Source organism: Prionailurus bengalensis, chromosome A3, assembly GCF_016509475.1.
Source record: "Prionailurus bengalensis isolate Pbe53 chromosome A3, Fcat_Pben_1.1_paternal_pri, whole genome shotgun sequence".
Classification (NCBI taxonomy): Eukaryota; Metazoa; Chordata; class Mammalia; order Carnivora; family Felidae; genus Prionailurus; species Prionailurus bengalensis.
Window position 1 is genome coordinate 1,721,044 of NC_057354.1, and position 13,640 is coordinate 1,734,683.

Genomic DNA, 13,640 nt, shown 5'->3' on the forward strand with positions numbered 1-13,640 from the left:
GAGGACGGTGGCCATGGGGAGTGGGCGTTAGGGTGACCGGGCCGTGGTCTGAGAAGCTGGCGTAAAAGGAACCATCTGGTAGAGGACAGGACAGACAGTGGTGTTTCCAGTGCTTGTTCTCGTGAGCTCTGGGGGGAGCTGGCGGTCTCCCCGGATGGGAGGTGAAGCCAGGGTGGTCCTTGCCTGCGTCGCTCTGAACGCACCTGTCCGCTGCCCACCACAGACGAGACGAGCAGGAAGATCGCTCATGCCAAAGCCGTGGCCGCTGGAGCCCAGGACACGGCCGCCCGTGTGCAGTCCCGGATTCGGAACATGCAGCAGAACTTGGAGCGGTGGCAGGGCCAGTACGGGGGCCTGCGGAGCCAGGACCTGGGCCAGGTGGTCCTGGACGCGGGCCGCTCAGGTGGGCGCCTGGGGTGCGGTGCCCCCGACGGGGGTGGCCCGGGAGCCTGTGAGACGGGGCCATCAGGGTCACCCCCTCTGCTCCCCGCAGTGTCCACCCTGGAGAAGACGCTGCCACGGCTGCTGGCCAAGCTGAGCCTCCTGGAAAATCGTGGGGCGCACAACGCCAGCCTGGCCTTGTCCACCAACATCGGCCGCGTGCGGGAGCTCATTGCCCAAGCCCGGGGGGCTGCCAGCAAGGTGGGCACGAGTGCCGGGGGAGAGCGGGCGTCCGGGGGGTGAGACGGTGGACGCTGATGAGCCACGTACCCCCCGCGTAGGTCAAGGTGCCCATGAAGTTCAACGGGCGCTCGGGGGTGCAGCTGCGTGCCCCTCGGGACCTCTCCGACCTCGCCGCCTACACTGCTCTCAAGTTCTACCTCCAGAGTCCAAAGCTGGCGTCTGGCCAGGTCACCGGGGACCGCTTCGTGCTGTACATGGGCAGCCGCCAGGTACTGGGTGGGCACAGCCGGCACGGCGGTCTGGGCGGAGCCAGGCACCAGGTTGGCGGGGGGGGGGGGGGGGGGGGTGGTGTTGCTCTGCTGGGACCCCCTCCTGCTGAGTCTCCCGCCACCTCCGCAGGCTGTTGGCGACTACATGGGCGTGGCTCTGCGCGACCAGAAGGTGCACTGGGTGTACCGCCTGGGGGAGGCGGGCCCCGCCACCCTGAGCGTGGACGAGAACATAGGGGAGCAGTTCGCCGCAGTCAGCATCGACAGGTGGGTGGCCGGGCCCCCCGTGCTTCCCCGGCCACCTGGCGGGGTCCACTCCTCACCACCCCCTCTGCCCTCAGGACCCTCCAGTTCGGCCACATGTCCATCACGGTGGAGAAGCAGACGGTCCATGAGACCAAGGCCGACACGGTGGCCCCTGGGGCCCAGGGGCTGCTTAGCCTGCACCCTGACAACTTCGTCTTCTACGTGGGGGGCTACCCCAGCGACTTCACGGTGAGCGTGGGCCCGCACTCCGTCCCGCCAGGCCCTGCTCCGTGTGTGGCTGCGGTCCCGCGTGCTACACCGTGGGCACCGCCACTGGGGTCTGCGCTGGGTGAGGGGCGCCCTGACTTGTGCCCTGTGCCCACAGCCCCCGGAACCCCTCCGCTTCCCCGGCTACCTTGGCTGCATTGAGATGGACACGCTCAACGAGGAGGTTTTCAGTCTCTATAACTTCGAGGAGACCTTCCAGCTGGACACGGCCGTGGACAAGCCTTGTGCCCGGTACGTGCGGCCGGCGCCTGGCCCTCCCCCGCGCTCGGCCCGTGCTTGGCTGACCCTGTGACCTCTGACCTGTAGCTCCAAGGCGACCGGGGACCCGTGGCTCACCGATGGCTCCTACCTGGACGGCTCGGGCTTCGCTCGCATCAGCGTGGGCAGTCAGATAGGCCACACGAAGCGTTTCGAGCAGGAGCTCCGGCTTGTGTCCTCCAACGGGATCGTCTTTTTCCTGCAGCACCAGGCATGTCCGCGGCCTGGCCCCAGCGCGCCCCCTCCCCCCACCACCCTGTACCGACCTTGCGCCCCCTCTCCAGCCTCCCCCCCCACTCCCCCCCCCCCCCCCCCCCCGTACCAGCCCTGCTCCCCGCTCCCTAGTGCCCCCTGTGTACCGACCCTGCTCTGCTTTCCCTAGTCCCCCCATACCGACCCTGCTCCCCGCTCCCTAGCCCCGCCCCATACCAACCTTTCTCCCCACTCCCTAGCCCCCCACCATACCAACCCTGCTCCCCCCAGCACCCCCCACCCCCTACCGACCCTGCTCCCCCCCAGCGCCCCCCACCCCGTACCGACCCTGCTCCCCCCCAGCGCCCCCTACCCCGTACCGACCCTGCTCCCCGCTCCCTAGCCCCGCCCCATACCAACCTTTCTCCCCACTCCCTAGCCCCCCACCACACCGACCCTGCTTCCCCCCCAGTGCCCCGCCCCGTACCAACCCTGCTCCCCCCCAGCGCCCCCCACCCCGTACGGACCCTGCTCCCTGCTCCCTAGCACTCCCACCCCCCACCCCATACTGACCCTGACCCCCCTCCCCAGCCCCGCCCACTTCCTCAACCCTATATGGACTCTGCCCGCCCTCCCCACCCCATACTGACCCCGCTCCTCCTCCCCGTCACCCCCAGCCCATACGGACCCTGCCCCCACCACCCCGTACCGACCCTGCCCGTGCCCCCCACCCCCCAGGACCAGTTCCTGTGCCTGGCAGTGCGGAAGGGCAACCTCACCCTCCTCTATGACTTTGGCACCGGCCTGCAGGAGGCACAACCACCCCACAACCTGGCACACAAGCTGCAGGCCCTGACCTCCGCCAGCAAGGCGGTGAGGCTGGGGGAGGGCCGGCGGGGCCCCGGGGTTGCCCTGGGCGGTGAGGCTGGGGGAGGGCCGGCGGGGCCGGGGGGTCGCCCTGAAGCCCCCGCACGCGGGCGCCTCGCAGATCCAGGTGTTCCTGCTGGCGGAAAACCGCAAGCGCGTGCTGGTGCGCGTGGAGAGGAGCTCCGTGTTCAGCGTGGACCAGGACAACACGCTGGAGCTGGCGGACGCCTACTACCTGGGGGGCGTGCCGCCTGACCAGCTGCCCCCCAGGTGAGCCCGCGGTGCCGGGGCGGGCGGGGCCCCCAGCCGGGCGGTGGCCCTGACACCCCTCCCCCGCAGCCTGCGGCAGCTCTTCCCCTCCGGAGGCTCCATCCGCGGCTGCATCAAGGGCATCAAGGCTCTGGGCAAGTACGTGGACCTCAAGAGGCTGAACACGACCGGCGTGAGCGCGGGCTGCACCGCCGACCTGCTGGTGAGCCCGCCCCCCCCGGCCGGCGGCGCCACCCTCTCCGGGCCCGTGTCCGGGGCCCTCACCGTCACCGTCCTCCTCCCGTAGATGCAACGGGCCGTGACTTTCCATGGCGACGGCTTCCTGTCCCTGGAGCTCCCTCACGTTGCTCCCCTCACGGGCCACTTCTACTCGGGATTCGGCTTCCGCAGCACGCGGGACAGCGGTCTGCTCTACCACCGAGAATCCGAGGTGCGTCAGCCCCCGCTCCCGGCAGCGGCCGCATGGGGCTCGGGCGGCTGGAGGGCAGGAGGCGTGCCCCGGCCTGGTCCACTGACCTGACCGCTGTCCCCAGGATGAGCTATGCCAGGTGTCCCTGAAGCAGGGCCGCGTGACGCTCCGGCTGTCGAGGATGGAGGTGAAAACTCGCGACAGCTTTGCTGACGGTGCCCCCCATTATGTCGCTTTCCACAACAACGACACAGGGTGAGCCCAGCCCGCGGGGCCTCTGGCTGCGGTGTTCGGGGACAGGGTGGCGGCAGGGCCACCGGCAGGGCAGGGTGGGGGAAACGCTGCTGTCCCCTGCAGGGTCTGGCTCTATGTGGATGACCAACTTCAGCAGATGAAGCCCTACCAGGGGCCGTCCCCCGGGCCCCAGCCCCAGCCCCAGCCCCAGCCCCAGCCCCAGCCTCCTCAAGCTGCTGAGCTGTCCTTGGGAGGCAGGCCGGAGCCTGGCGACTTCTTCAGTGGCTGCATCAGCAATGTCTTCGTGCTGCGGTGAGCCTCGGGCGGGGGTGTGGGGGCCGCCACCCATCCCCCCCCCGCCACCCCCCCCCCTGCCGCTGACGACACTGCCCCCCTCAGGCTCCTGGGTCCGCAGCGTGTGTTCGACCTGCAGCAGTACTCCAAAAGCGTCAACGTGACCGCAGACTGCGCTCCTGCGCCACGTGCCCAGACCCTTGGGCGGGCACCTCAAGGACCGCGGGCTGCGGCGCTGCGGAAGGTAGGGCGCGGGGAGGGCAGCGTGAGCGAGGCGGAGCTGGGGACTGTCGGAAGGCGGCCCCCACGCATTCCTGCGTCCCATCTGACCACCCCGCCACCCCCCCCCCCCCCAGGCTTCCCGACGCAGCCGCCAGCCTCCCCGGGACCCTGCCTGCACACCACCCCGGCCCCTCAGGAGCCCCCGAGATGCCTACCAGTTTGGGGGGCCCTTGCCCAGTCACCTAGAGTTTGCCCACGTCCCGGCCCCCCCGGGGGACTGGTAAGTCTGGGCCAGGTGGGGTGGGTGTGGGGGGGCCGCCCAGGCTGATGGTGCCGCTTGGCTTCCAGGTCCCAGGTCTCGATGCTGGTCCGCCCTCGCGCCCCCCGAGGACTCCTGCTCCTCGCCGCCCCTCTCACGGCCGGCGGCCCCTCCCTGCTTCTCCTCCTGAGCCACGGACGCTTTGTCGCTCAGACGGAAGGTCCCGGGCCCCGGCTCCGTGTCCAGAGCCGCCGGCGTTCACGGGCTGGCCGGTGGCACATGGTGAGGCACTGAGGACAGGGGACACGGGCAGGGCCCTGGGAGCTCCCACTCTGACACGCCCCCTCCCGCCCCCAGGTGTCTGTGCGGTGGGAAAAGACTCGGATCCAGCTGGTGATAGACGGGGTCCGGGCCCAGGACCGGGAGCAGCCTGGCCAGCAGCGCCGGGAGCCGGGGAGCCCCCGGCCCCGAACTCTCTTCGTGGGGGGCCTTCCTGCCAGTGGCTTCAGCCCTAGGCCCCCAGTGAGAAGCACCTCAGCGCCCCCCCACACCCCCGAGAACCACCTTGCTCCCCACCCCACCCCCCAGCTGAACTCCCCTCCCAGGGCTCCGGGGCCCTCCCCACACCAGCCCGTCTGTGCCCCACAGGTGGCCGTCAGCGGCTTCAGCGGCTGTGTGAGGAGACTGAGGCTGGATGGGCGGCCTCTGGGGCCCCCCACACGGGTGGTGGGGGTCACGCCATGCTTCTCAGGCCCCCTGGAGAAGGGCCTATTCTTCGCAGAGAGCAGGGGAGTCATCACCGCAGGTCTGTAGGGCATCAGTGCGCCCCCAGCCCTCTGGGGAAGGAGTGGGGCTCTGGGGTGGGGGGAGGCCGGGCAGCCCTGCCTCCCTCCCTCACAGTGCCTCCCCCCAGACACCCTGGGGGTCACCCTTCTTGACGTGAGCCTGGAGCTGGAGGTACGGCCCCGGGCAGCTTCCGGCCTCCTCTTCCACCTGGGCCGGGGCCGGGCGCCCCCCTACCTGCAGCTGCAGCTGCGGGAGAAGGAGGTAGGTCGGGCGGGGGGCGGTGTGGGGGCACTGCTCCCACACCGCAGTGTGGACCCGGGTTAGCGACGCTCTCCTGACCTACCCGCCCCGCCCCAGGTCCTGCTGCGGGCAGACGACGGTGGCGGGGAGTTCTCCACGTGGGTGACGTGCCCTGCAGCCCTGTGTGACGGGCAGTGGCACCGACTGGCAGGTGAGCCAGGTCCCCCCCCCCTCCCACGGCCGAGCTCCCACCCCGCGCCTTTGTGCTTGGGGGAGTGCCCAGGAGGGGCAGCCGCGGACCGCCCAGTGGGACCCCCTGGGCAAACAGCCCGGGCCCCTCCCAGCCCAGTTACAAGGACCCTGTGCCCGCAGTGACCAAAGGCGGGAATACCCTCCGGCTGACGGTGGACACACAGACAAACAGCACCCGAGGCCCCATGGTGGCAGTGGCCTCAGGGGATGCCCTGGCCCCTCTGCACCTTGGGGGCCTGCCCGGTGAGTGTGGCCTCTGCCTGGGGGTGGGAGCGGCCCCTGAAGGACCAGGTGCTGGGATCCCCCCCCCCCCCCCCCCGCTTCCACCCCATCTTCTGGGATGGGGCAGCCGGGGAGACAGGTTTTGGGGGAGGGGACGCTGCTGGTGGGACACTGGCCTCTGTTCCAACCTGTCCATCTTCCTTTGTGCCCCCAGGGCCCACGAACACACAGGCTGGGCCTCTGGCCTACCATGGCTGCATGAGGAACCTGGTGGTGAACCGGTCCCCCGTCACCTGGCCTCGCTCTGTGGGTGTTCAGGGGGCAGTGGGGGCCAGTGGCTGCCCTGCCACCTAGCGCGGCTGCCCCTCCAGTGGCTGTGCAGGACAGTCTTCAGGGGCCCCGGGCCTGGAGTCCACGGGAGGGCTGCCCCAGGCAGGCGGGCTCCCACCTCGGAGCCTGCAGGCCCTGCCCTCTGCTGCTTAAAAGTCTGTGTCTGTCTGGATTCTAGGGTCTAGGGGTGATGAATCTTCTGGAAAGAGCTTTAAGTTATATCTCTTTAAGCAAAAGGATAAAATTCTGTAAACTGGGGTTTTTAATACGTTTTATCTTTCAGTTTCGTTGAGATTTTCCTCCACCAATTTTTAGTAACGTGAGAAATCTGCCCTGCTTCTGAAATTAAAAAGTTACTACTTCTGTTTAACGGAGCGTTGACTTTAATTGTGAAAGGAGAAAAGCAGTCAGAGGCGATCTAGCCTCCGGACGTGCTCACGGGGGCAGCGCCGGCCCGGGGGCTCCCCTCGCCTGGAGTGGCTGTCCCCCCACCCCCCGAGTCAGAACTGCCAGGGCTGGAGGGGCAGCGCTCGGCCCGGCTCCCTCCTGGGCACACGGGAAGACCAGAGGTGGCAGGTAAAAGACAAGACCTTTATTTCTCAGCAAGCGGAACGGAGGTGAGGGCGCGCTCCGCGCCACAGACGCCATCGCAGAGGCCGCCGGCCGCGAATCCCGACCCCTTGGGCACAGCGGATGATTAATCTAAGCTCATGTCCTCCTCTTCGTCCTTCTTGTCCTTCCCGTCGCCCTCCTGCTCGGATCTGGCACTGTTCTGCATGGCTTTGGCAAATGCTTCCACATCTAAAGTACATTTAAAAACGTGAGGCGCCCTTCCTAGACCCCGGCCCGAGACTGCTAACTGGAGGGCACAGGAGATGAAAACATCAACACCAAGGCCCAGGGCCACAGAACCTCCAGGGCCCAGCCGGCCAGCCCTGTGCCGTGCAAACTACAAGGAGAAAAGCAAACCCTGCCCTGGGCGCAGGGTGGGGGCGCGGGCACTTACCGCCTTTGTTGGCCGCCTCCACGGCCTCTGCAGGCAGGCCAAACTGGCACATGAGGGGGCCCAGCTGCCCAGAGGCCAGGGCTGCACTGAACATGCCCAGGGCCTGCGAAAGAAAGCCAGATGCCCCCTGAGCACACGCTATTGGTGAAAGCCCGGGAGGGGGGCGGGGACGCTCCGTGACCGGGAGCCACGCTGAAGCTCGGTGAGCTGTGCCCCCTTCCACCGAGCACATGGCAGGGGCACCCAGGCCACAGCGTCTACCTGCTGGAACTGGGGCGAGGTCAGCGTGTTCTGGATCTCCTCTGCCGTCTGTGGCAGTGACTCCCCAGAGGGCAGGTAGGGCAAGAGGCGCTCCTGGACGTCCGCGTTGGCGAGGATAGGGGCCATGATCTCGGGCGTCAGAACACTGGCCAGGTCAACTAAGACATAAGCGCAGGGCCGTCAGCGGCTCGAGGCCGACACAGACGCCCAAGCCGCGAAATTGGCGGGTGTGGCAAGGTGAGGGGGGCAGCGGCTCAGCCCGGGGACACGCTCGGCCCCACGCCTCGGAAAGCCAGCAAGCGAGCAGGCAGGGGGCGGCAGGCACCTTCACCCCCCCAGCCTGGACCCGAGGAGCACGTGTTACCTTGCTGGCCGCCTCCTGGCCCTGCCGGCACGTTCATAGTAGCTAGAATGCTCTGAAGGTCGCTCAGCTGGATGGGCTGGGTTGGGCTGGCTGCCGTGCTGGTTCCATTACCTGAACTGGGTGCGGGGCTGGGGCTGGTCACCGAGGCAGCTGCTGGAGCGGAAGGGGCGGGGGTGGCTCGGGTAGAAGAGGTGGTGGAGGACGGGGTGACTGCTGCCGACTGGCTCCGCGAGCTGGGGAGAGCGAGGGCAGCGATGGGACGGCCTCACACCCTGAGGGTGCCCACATCGGTCCTGCCCCCAACGTCCCGGAACTGCTGGGACTCCGGAAGAGTCTAGGCCCCAAAGGACCCTCCCTGGGGGGGGGGATGGGGGGGTTCTCTGTCCTTCGCCATCTCCTATGTCCGGTCTCCTTCGAACGAGGGGACGCCTGGGGGCACACAGGCACGGTGGGGCGGAGCACAGGGCTCACCTGGACGAAGAGCTGCTCGCCGGAGGCCCTCCACTCCCCAGTAAGCTGGCCAGGCCCGGCCCGGTCAGGGCCCCCAGTCCCCCTGCGAGCAAAGAGACGTGAGCTCAGATGCCACACCCTCCCGAAGAGCCCACCTCTCCCGGCCAAGCATCCTGCACGAAACCCAAGGGGTGAGGGGAAAGCAGTGGCCACAGCGGGCTGAGGTGCCGGACTAGCGACTGCCTCACTCCATTAGGTCCGGGCACCTCCGTCCCGGGCTGCAGACGACGCACTTAGCGCACACGAACGCGCTGCAAACCTGGCGGAGCAGCGAGCGCTTCCCAGGCGTGCGCGACACACACCCGCCCCGGCACAACAGCGGGGGCAGCAGGGAACGGGGGGGGGGGGGGGGGGGGCCTTCCCAGGGAAGCCGGCATGGGGGACACGTGTTCACAGAGACCACCCGGAGCCAACGAGGAACTAAAGGAAGACCTCGAATGGCAAAGCGACCCTAACTACGGCTGTCCGCCCCTAGCGCAGGCCGCGGGGCCGTGGGGTTACCCAGTCCTCCAAGGCCGGCGGGTCCAATGAGCTGCATGAGCTGGCTGTGGCTCATGTTCCCCAGCAGACTCTGCAAGCCGCCCTCGCCTGTAAGACAGGAGGTGCTCAGACTCGGGCCTGTGGCCGGGTCAACACCCACGGGGCCCTGGGGAGGCTGGGGGACTCGGGCTGACGCTGAGACGGAGCGCGCGCTGGGACCTCTCCCTCGGCTCTCCCCCAAACCACAAGTGCCACGAGCCGACAGGGTGGAGCTCAGACGTTTCGCCCCTGGAAGGTGGGGCTGGGGACCGATGGGAACTGGGACGCCTCCGTGTCCCTTTAAAACAACCAGCCAGGGATCCAAGACCTCGCCACGTGCTCGGACACCCCAGCGTGTTCCGGGAGGTGACCGTTACCGCCCAGTGCAGAGAGCTCGTGGCCTCCACTCCCACTCGCCCCCAGCGCTCCAGGCATCGGGGGGTTGTTCAGATACTCGTTGACCTTGCGGCAGTGCTCCTCGTCCTGGTCCGTCTTGGGCTCCTGTGGGGGAGGGGGTACAACCGGAGCTGCCACAGGAAAGCCCACCTGCCACCGAAGGGGCTCACACCCGAGGGTGAGGGGCTCAGACAAGTGATGTTTCCTGTCCACAGTCACACGGCACTGAGGACAGGGCCCAGCAGGGCGGACAGGGACAGCAGTCCCACAAGATCGCCGGTGCCGTGGCAACGCTGGTTCTCCGGGTAGGGACACTGAAGCACTAAAAGCGCCCTACGTGCACCCGCAAGGCCCTCTGACCCTCCAGGACCGGACCCTTTACACAACAGTCTAAGAGCCACGAAACCTTCCGGTGACTCACGTGAAGCCACAAAACCACCGGTTGCGACCCCACGGCACGCAGAGCAGCCCCAGCCGTGGCCCCTCGGGTCCGCTGGGAGCTCCATAAAGAGGCTCGCAGGCGCTCACCAGCCACAACCTCCCGAAGTGCCCCCAGGCCCACGAGCCAGAGTGCCCACGACCCATTCCTCCGTCCCTGAGCGTGCACTGTGGGCCTGCAGGGTGCCAGGGACACAGAAGGGACAGAACAGAGCTCCTCCCCTCCCGGGCAGAAGGAAGTGGGGAGAAGGGCAAAATTGGGAGAAACAAAAGCAGTAGAGCTGGTGAAACGATTTTTTTTTATTACTATTACAAGTTCCTATTTTTGAGCGGGCACGCGTGTGGTGGACGAGTGGGGGGTGGGGACAGGATCCCAAGCAGGCTCCCAGCTGTCAGCACAGAGCCGGACGCGGGGCTCGAACTCACGGACCGCGAGTTCATGACCTGAGCCGAAGTCGGACGCTCAACCGACTGAGCCCCCCAGGCGCCCTCTGGGGAAACATTTCTTGGCAAAACTGGGGAAACAAGCCACGGCCCATCTCCGTCTGCAGGTGAAGTTTCAGTGGAACGGGGCTGCTGCCCCCATTCGTTCCCTTCTCGCCCACAGCGGCTTTCACGCTCCTTCGGCAGAAGCACAGCCTGTCCAGCCCACAGAGAGGAAAGCCTTTTCTGCCTTGTTCCGGAAAGTGCTGGGGGGAGGGCAATAGGTTCACCTCTGGGGAAGGAAAGTGGCAACATCTGTCAAAACTACAAAAGCGGGGACACCTGGGCGGCTCAGTCGACAAAGCGTGGGGCTCTCGATGTCAGCTCAGCCCACGATCTCATGATCTCATGGTCCCCCACTAAGTGTGGAGCCCGCTTGGGATTCTCTCTCCCTTTCTCTCTGCTCCTCCCCTGCTCGTGCACACACCTGCGAGCTCACTCAAGATCTTAAGAAACCCAAAAGGCAAAAAAACCCTGCAAATGCACTTGTTTACCCGCTTCTACCAAGTCCGCTTCTGGATTTTAACACGGCGATCACCACCCCCCCCGTACGGGAAACAAACCTGGTGGAAAATCACTCTTTAACACGCCGCCTGCAACAAATCGGAGACGCAAACGGGCCCAACGGCCGACAGGTGGGCGAAGGCTGGGCGGCCGTTACGCCCAGTGGGATGCTGCCTGCCGCCGTGGGCACCAGGACGCCCTGCCGCGCTGACCCAAACACCCCAAAGCACACAACGGGGGGGAGGAGGAGGCAGGGCTCAGAAAAGCCTGGGAAAGAACACTCCGTTTCTGTACAAATACACAGCAAGGAGAAAGCGTGTGGTCAACCTTGCTTCCGCCGTGCGTGCTCACAGCCCAGGGGGGGGCGGGGGGAAGAGTGTGTGACAAGCACATCATGGGCCGGGTGCCCGTCGACGCCATCAAGACCGGGGCCCAGTCCAGAAACCGCTCTGCGTGCCAGGGAGTTCCGGGTCGTGAAAGGGCACCGGGAGCCCAGCCACAAGCGTGTGCCCTCTGCAAAGGTCCCCTGCTCCGCTGCCTTTGGCGCTAGGAGCTCCACGGAAATTCTCAGGTTCCGCGGCAGTCACCTTCGGCCAGCACCAGCTCTACCGCCCGGTGAGCCACGCGGAAAGACAACAGGCCAACAAAACCTACCCACCTGCATCCAGAAGAAGAGCCGTTTGGACCCTGCCTTAAACTTGAGCACGTAGACCCTCCCGCTGGGGCACTGCGGCACGCGCTTGAACTCACAGTCGTCAGGAAAGATGATCAAATCCTTCAGAGAGCCACAGGGGAGGAGTTAGCGTCACACAAATACTGCCTCCGCGGGAAACACGCTGGGTCCCGTGTCGGGGGAGGGGGCGGGGTACAGGATGCACCACCGGGTGGAGAGGCCAGGGTCACAGGCACCCCCACCAAGGGCATGAGGGCCGGGAGAGGGGTTCGATGCTCAACAGGGAAGGGGGCCTTTCGGCTTTTCAAGGATTTTGAACAGAGACGTCTTGGGAACGACGTTCCCAGGTGGGTTCAAAGTGGGTCTGCGCTGCTCTCAACAAGGAACACACGAGCCTGGAGAGCAGACGGCGCTAAAAAGGAGGAGAGCCGGTGGAGCGCAGCGTTTACACGGCACCCGAATCCCAGGCGCAATGACAGGAGCAGTCTACAGATCCGGGGCGGGAGACCCGAATGCCCGTGAGCAAAGCGCAACAGCTGGTGTGGGCCCCCGGAGCAGCGGCGCCCACATATCCCAGCAGCACACCCCCACCGTAACGGGGCAGCTGCGTGTCCAGAGCCAAGTGAGAGCAGCTACCCGTGCTTCTGGAAAACCCGACGGTCCTGACGACCAGGCGGGCTTCCTAAGACCAGACACTTACGTCCTCCACGTTCCCAGATGTCCTGTCCTTCCAGCAGAAGTGAATGAGAGAGTCATCCGTCTGCTGAATGTACACGAGCCCTTTCCGTTTATCTGGGGTGACAGTAGTTCCTTTTAGCGACATCTTTCCTGCACGAAACTCCACCAGATACTTGTTGGAGGAGCCTCGGGAGCCTGGCACCAGGCTTGGAAACAGAGCGCCTGAAGTCGTCATCCTGGAAGAGCGACCAGCAAGCAAACCCGGTCAGGATCATGAAAGTCCCAGCTTCCTCGTCCAATGTGACACTGGCGGGACAGAGCGAAAGGCCGCCACCAGGCCGGGAGAGAGGGGGCCCCCGCGGCGGCGGAGGCGCAGTCTCCCTGGAGCGCGCAGCCAGCAGGTGCCGGGGCGCGGCCGCAGCTGCTTCTCAGGTTTCTCCACGATCGGAATTAACCTGTGCACCCCAACCGCGCCCCGCTTCCCGCCGAGAACCCCGCTCAGCGCCACTTCTGCGGCCCGGGGCCCCGAACAAGCTCAGCAACGTGAGCTGGGCGGAGACGGCGCCGACACCTCGGACAGGACCGAGACTCCGGCCGGGCTCCGTCGGGGCACGCCCGTTAAGCTGCGACTCGGCAGACCGGCGCCCTTGCACAAACGAGCGCGGTGGGAGGGTGGGGGAGGAGACGGGACAAGCCCCAGGACCGGGGTCGCGCCGCGCCGACCAGGCTCCTCCGCGCGGGGCCCACGGGCCCACCGCGACCTCGCGGCCCCCGCGGCCCCCGCGTCGCGCGGGGCGGTCGGGCCGGCACGGCCGCCGCCGGCCCGAGCGCCCGAGGCCCCCACAGCCGTCGCCCCGCGCACGGCCCCTGGCCTCCGCCGACCCGACCCCGGCTCGGGGACCCCAACGGCGCAGGCTCCGCCCCCGCAGCCGTCCCCGCCCCCCGGCGACCCCCGCACCTGGCCCGCGCCGCGACTCGGCCGAGAGGCGCCGTCCGGGCTCGCTCTTCCTCCTCAGCGCCTGCCGGGCCCCGCCGGAAGTTCTTTCTCGTTCCGCCCCCTCCCGCCGCTCTCGCCGCCGACTGGGCCGTGTCAGGGGCGGGGCCGACGCTGAACCGCCAGCGATTGGAAAGGGCAGCCGTCCATCGACCCGCCCCGCCCCGCCCCGCGCCCCCTTCCGGCGGAAGCGCGGGCGGGCGGCGCGCGGGCCAGAGCGGCCCCTATTGTTGCTGTGTCATAGGGGTGCGGCGGCGGCCCCTGGCGGCGGCGACCGGAGTGGCGTGGCAGGCGCCGACCCAGCGGTGGGCGTTGGAGCCCACATCCCCACCGTCGCGGGAGAGCGGCGGCACCTGCGAGGCGCGAGGGGGCGTCTCAGGTTCACGGCCAGCGCTGCAAGCCAGGTCCCAGGACGTGGAGGAAACAGTCCCCGAGTCAGGGGAAGGGCGTCTTAGGACCCAGGGGTTGGGGAGGGCCGGCTTCACGACCGCAGGGGTATGTGACCGAACCAAAGCCCAGGACTCCGGGGCCTGGACGCAGAGCCCACGACAT

At 67.4% G+C, this 13,640-nt stretch overlaps 2 protein-coding genes across 4 annotated transcripts in view; one reads left to right on the plus strand and one right to left on the minus strand.

The window, feature by feature from the left end:
- The window catches only part of LAMA5 (laminin subunit alpha 5), a 51,071-nt gene extending 43,454 nt beyond the window's left edge, over positions 1-7,617 (plus strand). For 2 of the 3 annotated variants that reach the window (XM_043553517.1, XM_043553518.1), the window contains exons 59-80: positions 224-403; positions 494-642; positions 723-893; positions 1,024-1,160; positions 1,235-1,388; positions 1,525-1,658; positions 1,734-1,896; positions 2,616-2,750; positions 2,866-3,014; positions 3,084-3,216; positions 3,301-3,444; positions 3,548-3,678; positions 3,781-3,969; positions 4,057-4,195; positions 4,308-4,453; positions 4,522-4,714; positions 4,790-4,954; positions 5,081-5,237; positions 5,346-5,479; positions 5,576-5,669; positions 5,831-5,953; positions 6,147-6,632. In XM_043553517.1, coding sequence (XP_043409452.1) covers positions 224-403; positions 494-642; positions 723-893; positions 1,024-1,160; positions 1,235-1,388; positions 1,525-1,658; positions 1,734-1,896; positions 2,616-2,750; positions 2,866-3,014; positions 3,084-3,216; positions 3,301-3,444; positions 3,548-3,678; positions 3,781-3,969; positions 4,057-4,195; positions 4,308-4,453; positions 4,522-4,714; positions 4,790-4,954; positions 5,081-5,237; positions 5,346-5,479; positions 5,576-5,669; positions 5,831-5,953; positions 6,147-6,286 — 3,260 coding nt within the window. In that variant the 3' untranslated portion in view covers positions 6,287-6,632. Of the gene's footprint in view, positions 1-223; positions 404-493; positions 643-722; positions 894-1,023; positions 1,161-1,234; positions 1,389-1,524; positions 1,659-1,733; positions 1,897-2,615; positions 2,751-2,865; positions 3,015-3,083; positions 3,217-3,300; positions 3,445-3,547; positions 3,679-3,780; positions 3,970-4,056; positions 4,196-4,307; positions 4,454-4,521; positions 4,715-4,789; positions 4,955-5,080; positions 5,238-5,345; positions 5,480-5,575; positions 5,670-5,830; positions 5,954-6,146; positions 6,633-7,604 lie in introns of those variants that run through there. The other variant, XM_043553519.1, reaches the window with a different exon arrangement.
- ADRM1 (ADRM1 26S proteasome ubiquitin receptor) lies at positions 6,835-13,184 on the minus strand. Its single transcript, XM_043553527.1, has 10 exons — positions 13,053-13,184; positions 12,117-12,330; positions 11,402-11,518; positions 9,300-9,423; positions 8,905-8,991; positions 8,365-8,446; positions 7,894-8,126; positions 7,530-7,687; positions 7,269-7,371; positions 6,835-7,063 (listed from the first exon to the last, which is right to left on the minus strand). Exons 2-10 carry the CDS (start codon positions 12,327-12,329, stop codon positions 6,960-6,962), a joined length of 1,221 nt encoding a protein of 406 aa, XP_043409462.1. The 5' UTR covers position 12,330; positions 13,053-13,184; the 3' UTR covers positions 6,835-6,959.
- Positions 13,185-13,640: the final 456 nt, after the last annotated feature.